We start from the raw sequence: 19,369 nt of genomic DNA on the forward strand, positions 1-19,369 counted from the left end.
TAGATGATTGGATTTTGATATTCCTTAATCCTTTTAGAGCCATCTTTTGATACAAAATTAAGAATTACAATAAAACATTAAAAGAAGAAGATAGGGTTTTGATTTTCCTTGAATAATTCCTTTTTTTTTATTTTTTTTCCTTGATGCATTACTTGATACAAAATTCAGAATTACACGAAAAAATGAAAGAGAAGATGATCGAAGGTGGTGGTTGTGTAGAGGTCATAGAGAAGAATAGGCGGTGTCGGTGGATGGATATGGAGAAAAAAAGTGATTCGAAACTTTTAGTGTTCCATTGTTTGCGGTAGTTTTAGTTTACGGGGTGTGTAAACAAAAGTCAAAAGATAGGATTTAGGATTTCTAAAATTTCAATGATGGTACATAGGATAATTGGGGCTAGGATTTTATAGGGATGGGAATTAGGAAAAGTGGGGATGGGAAATAGGCGAAACCTAAATTAATCTTGAGACAAATTGGAAATGTTAAATTTTTAAAATTTCTTTCGGAGTTGGTAGTTTCTTCCTTCCTCTCTCTATAAAACTTCAAACACAGTCTCTTTGAAGTCACACTACTCTAGCTAGCGATCAACAGACGCAGAGAAGAATCAAGAAGAAGAAGAAGAAATCAGTTTCTTTTTCAAAATGGAAAGAGCAACACCAGTCAGGAAATCACATACATCAACAGCTGAGTTACTGTTTTGGCCTGAGAATCAAAATGCTCATTCTTCACCCTATGATCCTTCTTCAGCTCCTCGTTCTGCTAATCGTATGGTAAAATCATCACTTCCACTCTTTTTATTGATTTTTGTTTCTTTACCCTTCTCTGTTTTAGGGAGAAAAATGGACATTTCTTGAGCTGATTTAGGGTTTTTTTGTTACAGCCGTCTGATGGGGTGAGTAAAGTGTTATGTGGAGCTCAGGTTACCGAAGAAGAAGAAGCTCAAAGCTTATCAAAACTGTGAGATCTGTTAAATCTCTCATTTTTTCTTTCTTAATCTGGAAAATTTCTGTTAATGAGATTTTCATTTTCTGGATTCTTAGTGTAGAAATTTGTGATTTTGGTTAATGGGGTCTTCTTGATTGATGATTTCACAATCTGGGTTTTTCTTGAAATTTCTTTAAATTGATTTTTTTTTCTCATTGCTTGGATCATGTGGTGGTATACAGGGAAAAGTTAGATTGATTTAGGGTTACAGAAGAATGCAGTATTGAATTTAGATCCATTGGTAACTGTAGTGAATTGGATGTTTATCGATGAATTAGCCTTGATCTGTTTGTTCTGAATTCGATTCCTAGAGTGATCATGTGGGTTCAATTCTCTTATTCTTTTTGCCTTTTACTTTTCAGAAGCTTTTTAACACTTTACTTTCATGTGATGTGAGATATTTTATAACAGCTAAGAAAATTGTTCGATTCGTTTTGTTTTTTCTGTTCTTTCGGGTTTGTAAATCAGTTAATGAAGAATGTGCTTCTGATACTTACTTAACTGTGCTTATTCTAAGGCTGGCATAAATGGCGATAAACGAAGTTGAGACCTTATATGGCCGTGGATTAGGGACTGGTTACATTTGGTGGTTTACAAGAGTTGTATGCAGTTTGGCTCAACTGATCTATAACTTAGTCTGAGTGGATGTCCTTGATTTACTATCTCTCTTTATTTCTGGTCATAATGGACAAACCCAGCTGCACATTGTTGTTTTCTGCATTGTTCTATGTTTCCACATCTGGATCTTGAATTATGTTGCAACTTTCTTAAAGTGCAGCCAATTTCCAGCAGTTATACCATGGATATGGGAATGCATGTGCCATGGTCCATAAAATTTTAGGAATGGTTTGAGCCGACAGAAAAATTACAAGCTTCTATCATAAACTGATTTGTTTGCCGTGGAAGTCAAAAGGATATGCTGAATTATGTTTGTTATGTCAAATTCCTAACTTCACGAATTCTATTCTGTTCAACAGCCACTCTTAAAGTAAAATGTTTTATTCTACCCTTAAGGTTAGTACCTTGGACATTTTCATCTCTTTCTGGTGTGCTGAAACCATTTTTGTACACCTTCTAGGAAACCCTGTTCAGGGTATAAAATGAAGGAGATGACTGGAAGCGGTATCTTTGTTGGAGATGGTGAAAATGGTGGAGAAGAAGCAGGGTCTGCCAATCAGACTCCTAACAGAACAGGTTTACGTATTTACCAGGTATCTTTATTTTCTTTGTCCTTGAAATGCTTTATTCTTACAATCTGATGTACCCGTGTTCACCAAAATCGATTCTCTTTTTGGCCAATCAGCAAGCTGTAAGCGGAATCAGCCAGATCTCATTCAGCGTTGATGAAAGTGTCTCGCCTAAGAAGCCTACTTCTCAGGCCGAGGTTGCAAAGCAGCGAGAATTAAGCGGGACATTGGAAACTGAGGTAGACACGAAATTAGGGGTACAATCATCCAAAATAAAGTGGCAGGAGCTTAGTGGTCATGACATTTTTGGCCCTCCTCCAGAGATTACCATACGACCATTGGATGCACGTGCTTTGGAATTGAAAGGAAGCATAAACATGGGAGAATCTGCACCAAGAAATGTAAGCACATCTTTCACAATGTCATCTTTAAAAAAATTCAGTACCTTGAATAAGATACAAAAATTAGCATTCTATATGTTACTTTGGAAAGCAAGAAAACTTTATCCAAATTACGAACCAAATGCGGCTAGTCCTATGAACTTTACTAGTTCCCTGTTGGTAATTCGTAGCATTGAATTTATAACATGTTCTTACAAATTGTGTCTGCTCTTTAGTTTTCTAAACTTTTCTTTTCTTATTATCAATGCTAAGGTTGCTGGAGGTCAAAGTGCTGTACCATTTTCCGAAGAAACTCCAGTGAAAACTGCAAAGAAAACAAACAACCAGAAATTTCAGGAGTTAACGGGAAATAACATTTTCAAGGGAGATACTCCTTCAGGAACAGATGAGAAGTCACTGAGCAACGCAAAGCTTAGGGAGATGAGTGGCTCTAACATATTTGCTGATGGCAAAGCAGAGTCCAGAGAACACTTGGGTGCACGAAAGCCTCCTGGCGGTGACAGCAGCATTGCCTTGGTTTAATTTTTTGTCTAAATAACTCTGTTATTTAACATTATACTTACTATGGCTCAGTGTTTAAGAATGTACCGTTTGTTCTCTTGGGATTTGACTAGTGAATGATTTTTAGAGTTTCTCCTGCATGTGTATGTCTAATGCTTGATCGCCATTTTTAGAGCCTGTGGGTATATAATATTGTTTTAGGGTGTCTGACATATTAAACCACCAGAACACAGGTAGTGTGAGTGAGTCTTGTTTCTAAGCTAATTGCCTAACTGGGTTTTCATGATTCTTCAGTGTTACTAGTACTACTACTACTTGTAAGGAATTTGATTTTCGGCTTTCTCTGTTCGCTTTTTGGCAATGTGTTCAGATATTTTTGGTAAAACTGGAGTGAAAATAGCTTGTTGAACCAGACACATAAAATCAAACAGTGAAACGGTTCTTCACAATCCACACACAATAGTGCTGCTGAAAACAGTTGCAGTACAAGCATTCTCATCCCCCTGTCAAAGCAATAAGCATTTCTTCGTAGTCCCCGGAAGTATCGCTTTTGATGGCGTGACCGAGTTGCACTGTGTTCCTGTGGTAGTATTCTTCCTTGATAACGTTCATGTCTACTTCTACTCGTGTAGCAACAACTCGAGTAAGAGCCCAATCATCTGTTCCTGTTCTGTGCATAGCTGATCGAAGAACCTTCTCGAAATACTTCTCTGGTGCGACGAAACACTTGATAGCACTTCTGAGTGCCGCAAGAAAATCATTATCTGCATCAGCCTTCAAATCCTGCAACCCAACACCCAAATTACTAATTAAAATGCTAAGACGAATGGAGTTTTCCATGTGAGATGAATCTGAAAATCAAGCCAACGCTCTTGCATACCTTGGTGATAGCGTTCCCGAATTCATTATTATAGTGGTTGAAAGTTGCATAAAGCTGTGGTTTGCTTCTTGTAGTCAGAATCCTGATAATCTCATCATGGTTGTACTCCTTATCCGAAATATGTTCATGGAGTATCTCAGCTTCTTGTTCTGCCAGTGTCATGTCCATTTCTGGTCCCTCGTACCGGTATGTGCTGACAAGAGGCACCAGAAGCTGCAAGGGAATAAATACATTGAGAAACTCATCAGTCAGATAATTGCTAGAAATGCAGCAAAGGAACGACAAAGAAACACCATTTGTGGTTCATTTCACCCTACCTTGCGGAAGTCACCAGTGATGTGAGCTGCAACATCTTCTTCAAGAGATTTTCTAAAGAGAGAATGGTAAGCTTGTTTCGTCGACAATAGTGCATGGGAGGATCTGGTGCAAGCTATTTCCAGAATTACCTGGTTACTCGAAGTCCAATACCTCTTTGCAGATTCATTCAGCAATACAGCATCACGCTCAGCAGGATCCAGCGTCCACAGTAGAACAATTCTCTGTTACAAGAAACAAATATAACGAGACATTGAGATTCTTATAGTACTACGTACATATTTCATCTTGGCATATTTTGATTTTATTCCGAGTCGGAGAGACTGACTGACCATAAGATGGCCTGAAAGTTCTTGTTCCAGCGCGTAAAGGAGATCTTGTCCATAAATTTCAGCATAAGCTCGTCGGATATGCTTACGCTGTTCAGCGTTCCTAAGAGCCAATATGGAAATAATCAAATCCTCATTTGTTCCCCATCCTGGAAAATAAATTTGACCAAACTTGCTCAGAGTTATCCATCTTGGGCACATAACATATCAAGAAAATACACAACCACAATTCTTAACTGCAGATGCTAGTTTTATCAAAGTGAATATTCAGAATTCTAATCCACGACTATAAATATAGGAAAGACGAACGGAAAGAAGGGTTCAGGCACAATTTTGATGAGTATTGAGTTATGAGTAGATTACCAGAGAAAGCTTTGTGGAGTTGCTCACAATCTTCAGCTACAGATGGGATGGAATCTGGGACAATAAGACTAGCCATCATCAAATGTTAATGCTTCATCTTTCCGGCATTCTCTTTTTCTATCAATGAAATTTCTACAAGTATGAAACTGAAAGTTATACAGAGAAAAGGAAAGGATTTTAAGACACCAATGAATGAGAAATTGACTTGGTAAAGATTTGGACTTTGATTTTATTATTAATTTTTTTTTGGCTCATTTCATATTTTGAATCCTTCCACTTCTGAGGATCTTCTGATTTTTGTTGCCATTTACTGAATTTCGAGAGAGTCATCCAATCACTCTTGACATACTTCCTCCGTTTCTGGAAAAAGGATACTATAATTTTTTCATATTAGCCTAAAAACAGGTCAAATTAAAAAAGTGATTGTATCTCTTTTCCAACCTCTGCATGGACTATTGTTTTATCACCGGTCACCGGGACGGCTTGAAGCAATTTAGTGCACAACATATTTTCCATGTCAATTTGGTAAACTAAAATGAAAAAAGCTGGAATTATTGAACAACAAAGGTCTTTTTTTCACACATAAAGCCACACACATTATGTCTCATTAAAAGCAAGAAGTAAAATGGTTCTTCACAATCCACACGAAGGTGCTGCTGAAAAAACTTGAAGAATACGCATTCTCATGCCCCAATCAAAGCAACAAGCATGTTTTCGTAATCCCCAGAGGTATCAGCTTTTATGGCGTGATCAAGTTGAACGGTGTTCCTTCGGTAGTATTCTTCCTTGATAACGTTCATATCAACTTCTACTCGTGTAGCAACAACTCGAGTAAGAGCCCATTCATCGGTTCCGGTTTTGTTGATAGCTAATCGTAGAACCTTCTCGAAGTACTTCTCAGGTGTGACCAGACACTTAATGACACTTCTGAGTGTCTTAAGAAAATCATCATCTGCATCAGCCTTCAAATCCTGTAACCCAACACCCAAAATATTAACTTCAATGCTAAAAGGGACCCAACCACGCCACCAGATGAATTCATTCCCAAATTTCGGATGAAACGAATTTCAAAATCAAGCAAAGACTCTTGCATACCTTGGTGATAGCATTTCCGAATTCGTTGTTGTAGTGGTTGAAAGTTGCAAAAAGCTGTGTTTTGCTTCTTGTAGTCAGGATCCTGATAATCTCATCATGATTGTATTCCTTTGCTGAGATATGTTCATGGAGTATCTTAGCTTCACGTTTTGCCAGTGTCGTGCTCACCTCTGGTCCCTCGTATCGGTATGTGCTGACAAGAGGCACCAGAAGCTGGGAGGGAATAAATTGAGAAACCCATTAGTCAGGACAGTTATAGGAACACAACTAGGGATGACAAAGAAACTTTTGATATTAGACGACAACTCTTGCAAAATTTCGGGTACCTAAAAGTTGAAACACCATTTGTGGTTCATTTCAACTAAAAAGAAGGAACACCCTACCTTGCGGAAGTCACCAGTGATGAGAGATGCAACATCTTCTTCAAGAGATTTCTTAAAGCGAGCATGGTAAGCTTGTTTCGCCGACAAGAGTGCATGGGAGGATCTGGTACAAGCGATTTCCAGAATTACCTGGCTACTGGAAGTCCACCTCTTTGTAGATTCGTTCAGTAATACAGCATCACGCTCTGCAGGTTCCAAAGTCCATAGTAGCACAATTCTCTGTTTCAAGAAACACATTGAGACGTTGAGATTTATTAAGTAAATATTTCATCTTGAGATCGAGTACTAACAAGTTTGGAGTTTCTTCCAAGTTGGAGAGACTGACCTCAAAGTCGCTTGAAAGTTCTTTTTCCAGAGAGTGAAGGAGATCCTCTCCGTAGGCTTCAGCATAAGCTTGTCGGATATGTTTACGCTGTTCTGCATTCCTATGAGCCAATATGGAGATAATCAAATCCTCATTCGTTCCCCATCCTGCAAACGAAATTTGACCAAAATGGCTCAGACTTATCCATCTTGGTAATGAAATCATTTTCGCAAAAAACAGATAACATATCAAAAACATACATCTATTCATATGCAAACAGCCTAGCCCAAAAAGGATGTAAAGATTCATTAAGACGGGAACACTTAAGGATGTTTCAAGCTCCATAACAACGAATTAGGGAACACAAAAAATTCAACAACAGACCTCGGCCAATCAATTCATGCTCAAGTTAAACCTACAAACAGGTAAAGACCCTGAACACGAAGCGCTGTTGCAAACAAAAGGTTGCAAAGTAAGCAAAATATGGAGCTATAGATTTATCTCTCATGAGCACCAAAGAACAGAACACTTCACGAACAATAATGGAACAACTACATCCAATTGCTACTTTGCTGTTCAATTTAACGTTTCTTCACATATTCTACTCATTAAGTCAAAACTTATCAATTAAAGCTCCAATTGGCGTCAAGGACAAAATGAAAACATGGGAACATTAAGGATGTCTCAAGCTCCATAACGATGAACTAATGAATAAAAAAGACACAACAACCAATCATTTCAAGCTTAAGTTAAGCCTACAAACCTGAACACAATGACATATAAAAGGTTGCAAAGTAAAAAAAATATAGAGCTATAGTTTTTATCTCTTGCGCACCGGGAAATACTTAACGATCGGGATGAGAACAATTACATCCGATTACTACTCCAATTGCCGATAAGAAACATGAAAGTCAAATCTGCCAAAGTGGGTGTTCACTATGATACAATCTATCAAACAATTGAGGGGTAATGTTAACCAAATCGAGTTTCTACTCCTAGTGTTTACATAATCACAATTCTTAACAACACAAAACACTGATTTCAAAACCAATAAAAAAAAGTCAAACAAAGAAATTCAATCAAAGTAGGATCATTCAGACAATCTGATCTAAAAAGACAGGTGTATGATCATCTATTTAGCCAATTTAACATCAAAGTTTAGATCCTGACAAAGATAAAGCATAGATCAACCTGATCTAAGAGGGGATTGTACCCTGTGTGTCAATGGGTTCTTACACAATGCTAATCTAGACCAAATATTTAGGGTCAGCACAGACTCCATAAACATGATCTATGAGTCTACACATAATAAGTTTCCTCAATACTAGAAATCAGTCAAAATTGTGTATGAAATGGAAAATCATTGAGAGTTATATATGGGTAGAGTGATGATGATTACCAGAGAAAGCTTTGTGCAGTTGCTCAATATCTTGAGCAACAGATGGGATGGAATCAGGGACAATAAGACTAGCCATTCTCTCTCAAAATGCAAATGCTTGATCTTCTCAAATGAACAATTGATTGATAGATGAAAATGAAGGTATGAAACTGAAAGCTATATAGGGGAGAGAAAATTGATTTACAATTAAAGATATGGAAGGACTTTGATTTATCCGCGTATAGGATAGGAGTTTGGACATGCCTACAACGTGATGAAGCTGCTGACGAGGTATCCAACCAACAACGTGGCCAATAATTTTAAGGAAACAAACAAAGAATTTATTTTTAATTATTTTAAGAAAAATAGAAGTATACATTGGAAACGACAAATATGAGGAACTCCATTAATACGCTGGATATTTTCTCTATGTTCTTATCTGTTTTGGTCTTTCGTTTTCCTCTCTCGTTGCTTTCTGTAGATGGAAAATCAACAAAAGTATGGTAATCTTGATTCAGCGTATTTTTACTTATCTTTGTATTTTTATCCATCTTCCTAATTTATTTTTATTTTTATGAACAGCCTTCCTAATCAATCATCATTCATCTGGAACTCCATGATTACTGAGTAGAGCTTTTATTGAGAAAGCAAACCCATTAAAGCTATGTCTATGTTTAAACGAAAGCTTGATTTTGGCCTTTCACCTATCTCTTCTGTTTTAAACTACTGAATTAAGTGGTTCATTCGCAGATTACTAAACTTGTATTGGAATCTCATGTTTTTGTATGTATGTGGATTGTGATCCCGTTGATTATGCAGATAAGTTGTTTGATAATAGTTTGCATAGATTATCAACTGCCATTGTTAATGACTATGTAAAGACAACGAAGGTTGGAAGAAAAAAAAACTTGCAGAAGATATAGATGGGAAAGGGGAAAATGCACTGCCGTTGTGAATTTGCGGTCTCCGTTGTCAATAAAGAAATTTGATGGGGAGAGAGAAAAATACAGAAGATGGAAGAACAAAACGAATAAATATGACCGGAAACTTGGGGTTTTCTTTTTTTACGCATAATAATAGGAAAATAAACGAATTTCTAACGGCAGTGATACACACACAACGGTTTTACACCGTGAAGGATAGATAAAAAAGAATGCGACTCTGCTGGGGATCGAACCCAGAGTCTCTGGTTTCGTAGACCAGCGCCTTATCCATTGGGCCACAGAGTCATGTTGTTGGACTATCTTAATATAGAATTAAATATCCACAACTCAGCATTTGAGGATCACAACTGAAGCTGTGTTAGGCCTTGGTTGGAAGCACATGTTTCATTAGGTGAATCCATTTAATACTTTTGGGTTGGTATTGGTTGCACCAACATATTAAAGTAAGAACGTGCAATTGGGGATATGGATTACTTCCCTCAACCAAAGGTGTTTGCTAAGAGGTGTTTTTTGGGGCAAAAATACTAAAACATCCTTAGATTAATTAAAAAACATTATGAAAAGACCATTATACCCTTTGTACTAAAACATAAAATCAAAAACCAAATCAAATATCCCCTATTTCTCTAGCAGTTCCGGCATTCTCAATTAGGGTTAGATTCCGAATTTTTTTTCTTCATCCGTTCTTCGTCGACGATTAATCGCTAATTCAAAAAAAAGAAATTCTACCCGATTCATAACCATGCCTCCACTAAAGAAACCAAATCCCCAATCGAATTCAAAATCGATTGCTCAACAAAAACAACAAAAGAGGCTTGCTTTGATTGCTCAAGAGCAAGAACACGAAGAACAAGAGTTATCGGACGATCAACTACTCAGAAATATGGCTTCTGTGAGAAGGTAAGTCATTTAAAATTGTTTAATTAGTGTTTCAATCGATTTGTAGCTATGGGTTTAGGTCAAAATTGCGAAACCCTAACTGAAACAGTTAAGTTTCAGTAATTCCGGCATTCAATGTAGTATGAATACCACATCAGAAACAAGTACCGGCATTCAATCTAAGATGAGGACCACACCAGTAGTTAGTTCCGGCATCCAATTTAGGTTTAAGACTGCAACGGAACTTAGTTTCAGCATTGAATTTAGGATGAACGCCAATTCTCAACCTAGTACCGGCATTGATTTGAAATTTTACGAGTACGCCGGTAGTAAGCTTCTAATAAACAGAAAACCCTAAGATTTTGTTATTTGTACCGGCTTACTGCTTGTGTTAGATTGCATGCCGGTACTAGAGTTTTTGTATCCAGAAACTTTAGAACTACTACAGGCATCCTCGACAATTTTCTTTCAATGTCGGTACTGTGTTCCGGCATTTCTTTTTATTTTACGTAACTGTCAGTACTGGTGTTTTATTATCCAAGAATTTCCTATTGTGCCGGTAGTGACTCCCGTCATTTAATTCTCTGAAATTTCTATGCCGGTTTTAGCTCCCGGCATGTCCGATACTTTTTATCAGTATGCCGGTAGAAATGAAAGTTAGTTATCTTATATTTATTTCGTGCTTCTTTTGAAATAGATCTAAAGCAAAGGAGGCTAACAAAGGAAAATCTAAAGATGTTGTCACTAAGAAAAGAAGGAAGGATGGTCTTGATACTCCTCAGTCTCTGCCTCCTCTAGGGAATAACAAAAAACGTTTGGGTGCTAATACAAGAGGGGAAATTTGGGAGAGTGGCCGTCATCGTAGTAAAATCGGAGCTGTTGAGGAGGAAGATGAGCAAGATGAGCAAGATGAAGAGGAAAGTGAGGATGAAGATAATGAGATTGATCCAACTCAATTAGAAAACTAAATCCAAGGAGTAGTGGATGAAGGTGGTCCAAGTGAACAACCCACACAAGGCAAGGGGAAGGGCAAAGGAAAAGTAAAAGTTAAAGGTTCCCACCTTCCTCATGTTGATGCCATGATACCCGACCTTGATCGTGGTAAAATTTGGGGCGCAGCTTCTCATGATCCGAGGTATCTATTTGGCTACAAGGACTCGTGGGGTCGTACTATATATCAAACCTATGTAAGAATTTCTATACAAAATCTCATGTGTGGTATTTATACAAAATCTCTTAATCGTATTATCTCCTAATTGTAGGATCATACGAAGGTTGTGCGTGTTTGCTGAAACAAAGCCGCGGCTCATTGGGATTTGTATAAGGAGCATGAAGGGGGTTCAAGCAATAGTTAAGGATTCTGGTCTATATCCTTTGGTTGAAAATTATGTGAAGCCAAATATTGTGACAGTCAATTGCTTCGTCGAAAGGTATCATGGTGAATCAGATACCATGCACTTCCCGTTTGGAGAGATGACCTTGATCCCTGATGATGCTCAGAACATCCTAGGCTTGAGTGTTACCGGCAAATCAATTGCAGAAGGAGATAATCATTCTTTTGAGCTAGAATGGACGAAGTTGCACGAGCTTACTAAAAAGTTGCTTGGTTGGGACTACAAAACTTCTGTGGAAAACTTCTATGTATTTAAGCTTAGTAGGACAAAGACCATCAAGCTGACCCTGCTTAAGGAGAAGTTTCAAAACTCAAAGGAAAGAAGTTTGAAGGATGGATGGGACCCCGCACAGATTCGTTATACAGCAGCACACTTGTTATTCATCTTGGGCACTAGGGTATTCCCTGACACTAGTGGCAACAAGGTTAGTGCAAACTACCTTCAATACTTGGATCTGTTGGAAGATGTCTTTAGCTATTCTTGGGGCATCATAGTAATGGCACATTTGATGACGAAGATGAGAAGGGACTCTAAGGCGGTTACAAACCAATTTGTCGGGAATTTCACTCTACTCCAGGTAATTTTTTTTTAAACTTATGTTCTTATTTATTTTGTTCACATGTACCCTTATCATGAACTTAGAAACAAAATTTGATGAGGTAAGTGATGTTTATGTTTATTGAAGCATTTTTAGGGTTTATTTCATAATATAAAAAACACAAATTGGAAATTGCATGTTGTATTGTTTCTACTAGGTAAAAGGAAATTTGAATTAGTGAATTTGAAACTGAATTTAGTGAATTGAAATTCCAATTTAGTTTCGGCCTACCATTAAATTTGAATAAAATGCTAGTTTATATGTCTTGTATCCCCCTTTTGTTGCATGTAAGTTGTTAGAATACCGGCATAGAACCCCTATAAATTTCAACGCCGGCACCGATGCCGGCAGTATCGTAATGTTCAATATCCATGCCGGTTTTGATCACCTTATTTTGTTAAATCTCTGTAGACAATTCCCATATTACTGGCATGGGATTATATTTATATACAATGCCGGTACGGGAAAACCGGCATATCATCTTTTTATATTACAATGCCGGAAGTTATGCCGGCAGTATCATTAAGTTCACCGGCCATGTCAGTTCTGATTTTCTTATTTTGTTAAATCTCATTTTGTACGTAGGTCCATAGCTACCAAAAATAAAACCTAAGTCTTCTCGGCCTCTACGTAGTCGAGATGATCCGGAACGTGGTAAGGTCATGATTCGGTAGATTCCCCCGGAGGGAGACACAAGAAGCGATGATGATGCTGAGTGGGAGAAATGTGTACCTCCTGATCCAGCAGGTGGCTCATCCTCACACGGGTTAGGACAACCTGAAGTTGAATCCGGTGAGAAAAAGGAAAAGGACCTACCAAAGCACCTCCCAAAAACATATGACATGATTCCAGAACGCAGTGATGGCAAACACTGGAGTCAGCCGAGAGATCAGAAACTCTTATTTGACTACAAGGACTCTTGGGCTCGTTGGATCTATTCAACTTATGTAAGACGTTTGCATCTTGTTATTATATTGTTTATATATGACATCAGGTGAATTGATGTTTGTTTGGTGTGTTTTTAAAGGAACACAAGAAAGCCTTCCGTGTTTGCCGCCATCAACAAATGGATACATGGGATTTGGAAGGGGAGTGTGGGGATGTTCAAGCGGTAGTAATAGCATCTGGGTTGTATCCCGCGGTAGAAAATTATGTGGCCACTGATAAAGTGACGGAAAATTGCTTCTTGGAGAGGTTTTTTGCTTCAACTGATACCATGCATTTTCCTTTTGGCGAGATGACCATTATCCCTGAAGATGTCCAAATAATATTAGGTCTAGAAATCCTTGGAAAAACCGTTAAGAAAGAAGATGACGGTAAGACCCTGGAGTGGTCCAAGATCTATGAGCTGACTAAAAAGTTGTTTGGTTGGGACGAGGCAATGACAAAAGAAAATATGTACGTGTCAAAGAAAACCATGACAAAGAATATTAAAGTCGTCAAGCTCAGAGAGTTGTTTGGGAATATGATGGGCAAGGAATTGAATACCGAACAAATTCAGCAAACTATCGCTGCTTATCTGTTGTTCCTCTTGGGCATCGCAATATTCCCTGACTCTAATGGTAACATGGTGCATATGAAAACTTACAATACTTGGATCCCTTGGAGGGGGTTCATGAGTATTCATGGGGCACTGCTTTCTTGGCACATTTATTGACGGAGATGCGTAGATCTTCTAAGGCGACTGCTTGTCAATTTAATGGGAATTTCACTGTATTACAGGTAATGTGAACTAGTTATTTTGATTTCCAATTAGTTCTTTTCTTATACATTTCATTGGAACGATCTTTCATTTGCGTAGGTGTGGGCTTATGAACACTTCCCAACATTGTTCAAGGATTACAAATATTTGGAGTCGTCAACGTATGGTTTGGCACCACACATTCTTGTAGCTAAGAAATACTTTTTCGACAACAGACCGAATCCCAATAACAGAACTCGGTTACTCGCCATGAGAGAGGCTTTGGACTCTATCGCTGCCGAAGAAGTAGTGTTTGACCCATATAAGAACGAAAAAGGAGTTCACTTTGCAAGGCATGACAATGTAGCATTTTACAACGGACCATTGTTTCATCCAAAAGGATTTGTTATGCATAACCCTCGCCGTGTGATGCGCCAACTTGGGTACAAACAGAAAAAACTTACGGGTAAATTTGATGCCAAATTCTCCCATGACTTTCCTCAATGTCTATCAGATGAACAACATACGCTGGTAGTTTACAAACCAACTCCTCTACTTGTACATTGAAATGAAAGGGAAGAACACCAACTAGTGTTGGATAGGATTGGTTGAGAATTGGCGGAAAATGGTTACGAGTCGGAACCAAGCTTCCTCAGAGGTAATTTGAGGTACTCCCATCCTTATGTTATACGCCCGGCCACCGAAACAGTGCCTGCACAAGCAAAACCTCCATCCACAACTGCTGAAAAACCTACTATACACGTACTTCAAAAGACCCTCACGTTGGTGGTACGTAATTCTTGTTCACTTCCTGTTATTAGAATGTATATATATAAACTTATAAAAGCTAACATAATAATGGAATAATATGACAAACAGAGTTCGCGGCTAAGAAAATTGGGAAACTGGTTTAACTGCAAGAACAAGGAAGGAGAGGTGCTGACCCCGGCATAAATGAAGACAGTCGAGGAAAAGATACACAGAATTGAAGATCCAAGTGCAAAGGACTTGTGGAAGGAAACGAAGAAGAGGGTTCACAAGAAGCCAAGGACCGAGTGATCTAAGATTTTTTTTAATGTTTCTTTTATAGTAGTTATGTATTCGAACAATCTACTGTCGGTTTATTGTTTTTGCGCATCTTGCTAAACTTTGAACATCTTTGTTTTAGTTGTTTTCGGTTTGGAACATCTTAACTTTACGTATGGTTTGTTAAACAATCTAGTCTTTGCTTATGTTATTTTGTGTGTCTTGTTAAACTTTGGAGATGTTGATTTCATTTGTTTTTGCCTTAGAACATATTATATTGGTAAATCTATGTCAATTTTTATGTTTTTTCCCAGAACCGGCATGGTCAAAATTATAAGAACAATGACGGTATACTAATTTCTTTTCCGGAACAAAGGAATTTAGAATTTCGGCATGGATACGCTTTTCTCGACAATGCCGGTACTCTTTCTTTTCCTCACACATAAGTGATCTGTGTAGAATTCCGGCATTATTAGGAAGTTAATTTCAACGCCGGCAATAAACCTGAAATCTCTCTGTACTTATGGTGTTTTTTCGGTATAAAATAAAAAAAAAAATTATAAGCCGGGATCAATTCCCGGAATTGTAAAGTTTGAACTAAATCATGCCGGCATGTCCATAGCATATGGTTTAATGATTACAATTCAAACTTCCAAAAAAAAACAAAAGGTTGTGTAGCAGTGAACCACACATTTCCAAATTACTCTTCATCACTTTCTAATTTATGATTAGGAATTTCTCCCTTATCCGGGTTAATTGATAGCTTCAAAGCATCCCATAATTGGTGGTTCTCCTCATACAATTTCATCCATTCCTCCGAGTGATTGGGGACTATACCCTTGTTTCTAGTCAACGGAAAAACCGGTGGCAATGGACAATTTTTCTTGAGCTTCAGAATAATGAAATGATTCCCGTTCACGAATGCCAAGACAACTCTTCTATTCTTAAGAGATCCTTCGCACTTTTGCCACTTTGGCGTATAAGTTGTTTGTTCGGTGGGTGAAAAATAATGAACAACACAGTTAAATGTATCCGCCACAAGATTCCCACAAACCGACCTTCTCATCCAATATTCAGTAGGAAAGAACTTCATCTCGTGCTATGGCCCTAACACCCGAGCATGCAATCTATCAAACCCTTCGTCATCATCTACCAATTATTCATAGCATCTCTTCTTTTTTCATAAGTTGTTCGGCCAACCTCTTTCTATCGTATCGGCATGGTGTCATCCTTTTAATAACCGCTGTCTCAAAGATTCCTAATTGTTCGGTCACGATATGATAGCCACAATTTCCATCTCCATAGACATCATCTGTATATACAATATACTCGCGAATAAAATCGGGAAGTTAGTCTACATAACCCTGTATTTTGGTATGGTAATGTCTATAAGTCTTACCTGTTTTGGAATCCTTAAACATCTTCATATTACCAATTTTCAGCTTAATTATATCCAATCCATCCTCTGCAATCTCTACATTTCCAATGTCTTCGGTATGTGTTGGGAGACCGTACTTCCTTGGCCTACCCCTTCGCTTTTTAAAAGAGATTATTTTACCATCGTGTTGTTGATGACTAGGCATTGGTCGCTGATGGATTTCAAATAGTGATTTTAGTAGTGGTAAAAAGGTTCTTTTCAGACTTGTGAAGAAAACAATTTTTAGATTTAAATTAAACTAGACAATTAAATAAAGTTGTTCAAAGTTATAGAGAAAAACACCAAGACTCTGGATTCCACCATTGTCCCATTAAATGATAAATTCTATTTAATATTCATGCAATTTTTTCCTTTTCAAGTGATTCTAAAATTTTCCTATAATAAATTTTTGAAGTAATAATTGTAATCACAGAGTATGAAACATCAAAAGTTTTAAAAAACCCAGCATGCTTCATCAAAATAATTCACAACTACTCAATAAAAATCAATTTATCTATTTCAATTCCATGCAAATAATCATATAAAAAATATTGCAAATAAATAATAAAAATAGAATTATACCAATTAATCTGGGATGGCTTCCTTTGTTGCCTCGGCTAATGGGTTTAGCTCCTCATCCCAAAAACATAATTAAAAGATGTGTTCATGACTTAATAGGTGTTTTTATTGATGAAATAGTGTAAAAAGAAGTTTGCAACGCTGTAATGGTGTTACATCGTCACTGTTACAAAGATAAGTATAGCTGTAAACGATATATTTTTGTTCCTGTAAAACAACGACACTCTGTTTCTCTTTTAAGACTGTTGAAAAACGACTGCCTTAGCTTGTCTGTTCTTCGTGTTCTTGAAGGTCTTCAATGGCGGCAGCAGCAGCAACAATATCTCTCTGTAACTCGATTTTCTCGTCTCTCCTGACCTCTAAACTCTCTCCAAAACTTTTCTAACCCTTCTATGATGAAAACACAACTATTTATAGCTATCCAACTCCCTAGAAACTCGATCAAATCCGAGAATAATCTCATTATTCTTCTCGGCAGTTTGGAGAAAAATCACTTTCCTGTTGATTCACGTGGTTCTGTTGGCTATTCTCTTGTATCCAAACTATTCTCTGACTTGGAATTAACTGAATTGGTATATATCCACGCAAGAATATCCCATAAATCTCTCTGACCAATCCCAAACCCTAAACAGAGAAGCCATATCCTGTTGGGACTTTGATCAATTATTCCGACTTATCCAGCCCAATTGGATGGGTCTAGACGATTGCATTAGGCCTGTTATGTCTTCTAGAGTCCGTAGGTACCAAATACACCCGTTTAATCTCCTCATAACTCGCTAAGAATTCAACTCCAAAACTGTTGTCGCTGCAGCCAATTCTTCCCGCCAATTTCTGTTTTGAATTTTGAAGATGACCTCCCCCTATCCAGTTCCGGTGTCCCTTTAATACATGCCCTGAAATGGGGTGCCCCTTATCCAAATTAGGGGTGCCTTTAACAATTCTCATGGGATGTTTTCCGCACTTTTTCAGGGTTCCTCCGGGGTATTTCCGGTACACTTCTGGGGCATTTCCGGTACACTATCAACGGCAATCCAAGGGCCACATTTTTAGCCAATTTTTCTGCAAAGCCTAATTTATCCAAAAACACCTACAAAAGCATAAAAGACCATAATAAGTACAAAATCGAGCACTAATAATATATACAAATGAGATATATTAGACACATAAATGTGTCTATCAAATACCCCCAAACTTATTATTTGCTAGTCCCGAGCAAATCAAAACTACAAAATAAAATTCTAACTCACTTTCGCAGGCATCGTCGATTGCATTTAGCGTATGCAATAAGCCTTTAAACACCTAGGTGGCCCTAGTGGCCGAGTTATAGTCTCGGGAGGGCTTACAAGAGATATACCCACAAAACCTTAATACTCCAGACCCTAACTATCTACAACGAACCTTGGAAGGCATTAAAGAATCTCCTTGGTTGGCATACTTATTGACTACAAGAGGAAGTACCCTGATGCAAAATTCCAATTGATGTACACGAGTTTGCACTCAAGCATACTAAAATTCATATATAAGTGACAGAGCTCTACTCAGATAGTTGCACTATGGACATCATATTTGGAGTCAAACTAATCACATGGAAAAATTAAGAGATGGATATAGAAAAACATAGATGGTTTTGATGTTTACTAAGTGAACGACGTTTCCCATATCTGTCTGAAGGCCTCCGCCAAAATGAACCTATCCTAATGGATTGAGATACTAGTCTGACTAATATCAACACAACTGGCATATACAAGGGAACCAGTGATTGATAATCCTAACTCTAGGTCAACACAGCTGGCATATACAAGGGTACCAGTGGTCGACTTTATTGAATTTATTACTTTTGGTCAAATGGTCTGGTATCAAAAAAAATTCTCTTTTTTTTTTTCATCTCTTTTTTTTTCAACTTTTTTTTTTGGTATCTCAATCACTCTAATTCACTCTAGCATTGGTAACAACTTGAATCGTGAGCCCCACCTAATCACTTAGAGTAACATAGTTTAAAATGAAAAAAATAAAAACAAAAATGAAAAGGACTTAACGAGATATGGTGAAACTATCATGTTATTTCTAACACCTGAGCTCTGTGCTTTTATGAATAGACTCTTCTAGATGTTTTCATCTAATCAGATTGGTTCCTCAACTCCTACAACCAAAATGCTTCCATCCACTTAGGTTGGTTAGTGCTATCCTTAATAGGCATAAATTTCTAGGTTCTGGAGTTTATTTATTGCAAAAAGGTGACAAAAAGTGTTTCTTACCCACCCCCAAACTTAAATCTAACATTGTCCTCAATGTTCTAAAGATGAAATTAAAAGCATGAACAAGGAGAAACTATTATCACTGGAGGGAAAAGAAATAAGGAACGATATTACCGTATCACATGAACGCGGGAGCCTCCCAGTAAATGTTAAATTTATATTCATTAGCTAGACATCAAATACCTCTAAAAGAATTTTCACCTTCCAAAGTCGTATATCAATAGTCGAAACAATTGTGGGTCCATAAGACCAAATAGAACTGCCACGAATAGGAGACAAATACTCAAGATCAGAAAAATGAGAAGATAGAGCACAACCTGATCTAAAGTTTCTCGCAAGACAACTGGATTTATCTGAGGTTCCCACTTGGGCTTCATATGAGTGTCTCGGAAAACAGATTCATCCGAAAAACGGGTCTCTAACATATGGATTTTCTCCTGGACATTATCAGGCGGATCAGGTTGTGGAGTCTGAAT

General features: G+C 37.6%; 3 protein-coding genes and 1 non-coding gene across 4 annotated transcripts; 1 reads left to right on the top strand and 3 right to left on the bottom strand.

Annotated features, from left to right (window-relative positions):
* The first annotated feature begins 460 nt into the window (after positions 1-460).
* On the top strand, positions 461-3,359 carry LOC113286842. The gene is made up of 5 exons (XM_026535467.1): positions 461-770; positions 881-957; positions 2,063-2,195; positions 2,288-2,572; positions 2,825-3,359. Exons 1-5 carry the CDS (start codon positions 642-644, stop codon positions 3,092-3,094), a joined length of 894 nt encoding a protein of 297 aa, XP_026391252.1. The 5' UTR covers positions 461-641; the 3' UTR covers positions 3,095-3,359.
* Positions 3,360-3,447: 88 nt separating this feature from the next.
* Positions 3,448-5,093, bottom strand: LOC113286841 (annexin D1-like). Its single transcript, XM_026535466.1, has 5 exons — positions 4,961-5,093; positions 4,601-4,746; positions 4,271-4,492; positions 3,954-4,166; positions 3,448-3,856 (listed from the first exon to the last, which is right to left on the bottom strand). Exons 1-5 carry the CDS (start codon positions 5,037-5,039, stop codon positions 3,569-3,571), a joined length of 948 nt encoding a protein of 315 aa, XP_026391251.1. The 5' UTR covers positions 5,040-5,093; the 3' UTR covers positions 3,448-3,568.
* A 322-nt stretch (positions 5,094-5,415) lies between these two features.
* LOC113286844 (annexin D2-like) lies at positions 5,416-8,351 on the bottom strand. Its single transcript, XM_026535468.1, has 5 exons — positions 8,142-8,351; positions 6,764-6,909; positions 6,439-6,657; positions 6,056-6,268; positions 5,416-5,931 (listed from the first exon to the last, which is right to left on the bottom strand). Exons 1-5 carry the CDS (start codon positions 8,215-8,217, stop codon positions 5,644-5,646), a joined length of 942 nt encoding a protein of 313 aa, XP_026391253.1. The 5' UTR covers positions 8,218-8,351; the 3' UTR covers positions 5,416-5,643.
* A 925-nt stretch (positions 8,352-9,276) lies between these two features.
* On the bottom strand, positions 9,277-9,349 carry TRNAR-ACG. The gene has a single exon. It is a non-coding gene; the product is annotated as a tRNA-Arg (tRNA).
* Positions 9,350-19,369: the final 10,020 nt, after the last annotated feature.

This window comes from Papaver somniferum, chromosome 6 (genome assembly GCF_003573695.1).
Source record: "Papaver somniferum cultivar HN1 chromosome 6, ASM357369v1, whole genome shotgun sequence".
In the NCBI taxonomy this organism is placed as follows: Eukaryota; Viridiplantae; Streptophyta; class Magnoliopsida; order Ranunculales; family Papaveraceae; genus Papaver; species Papaver somniferum.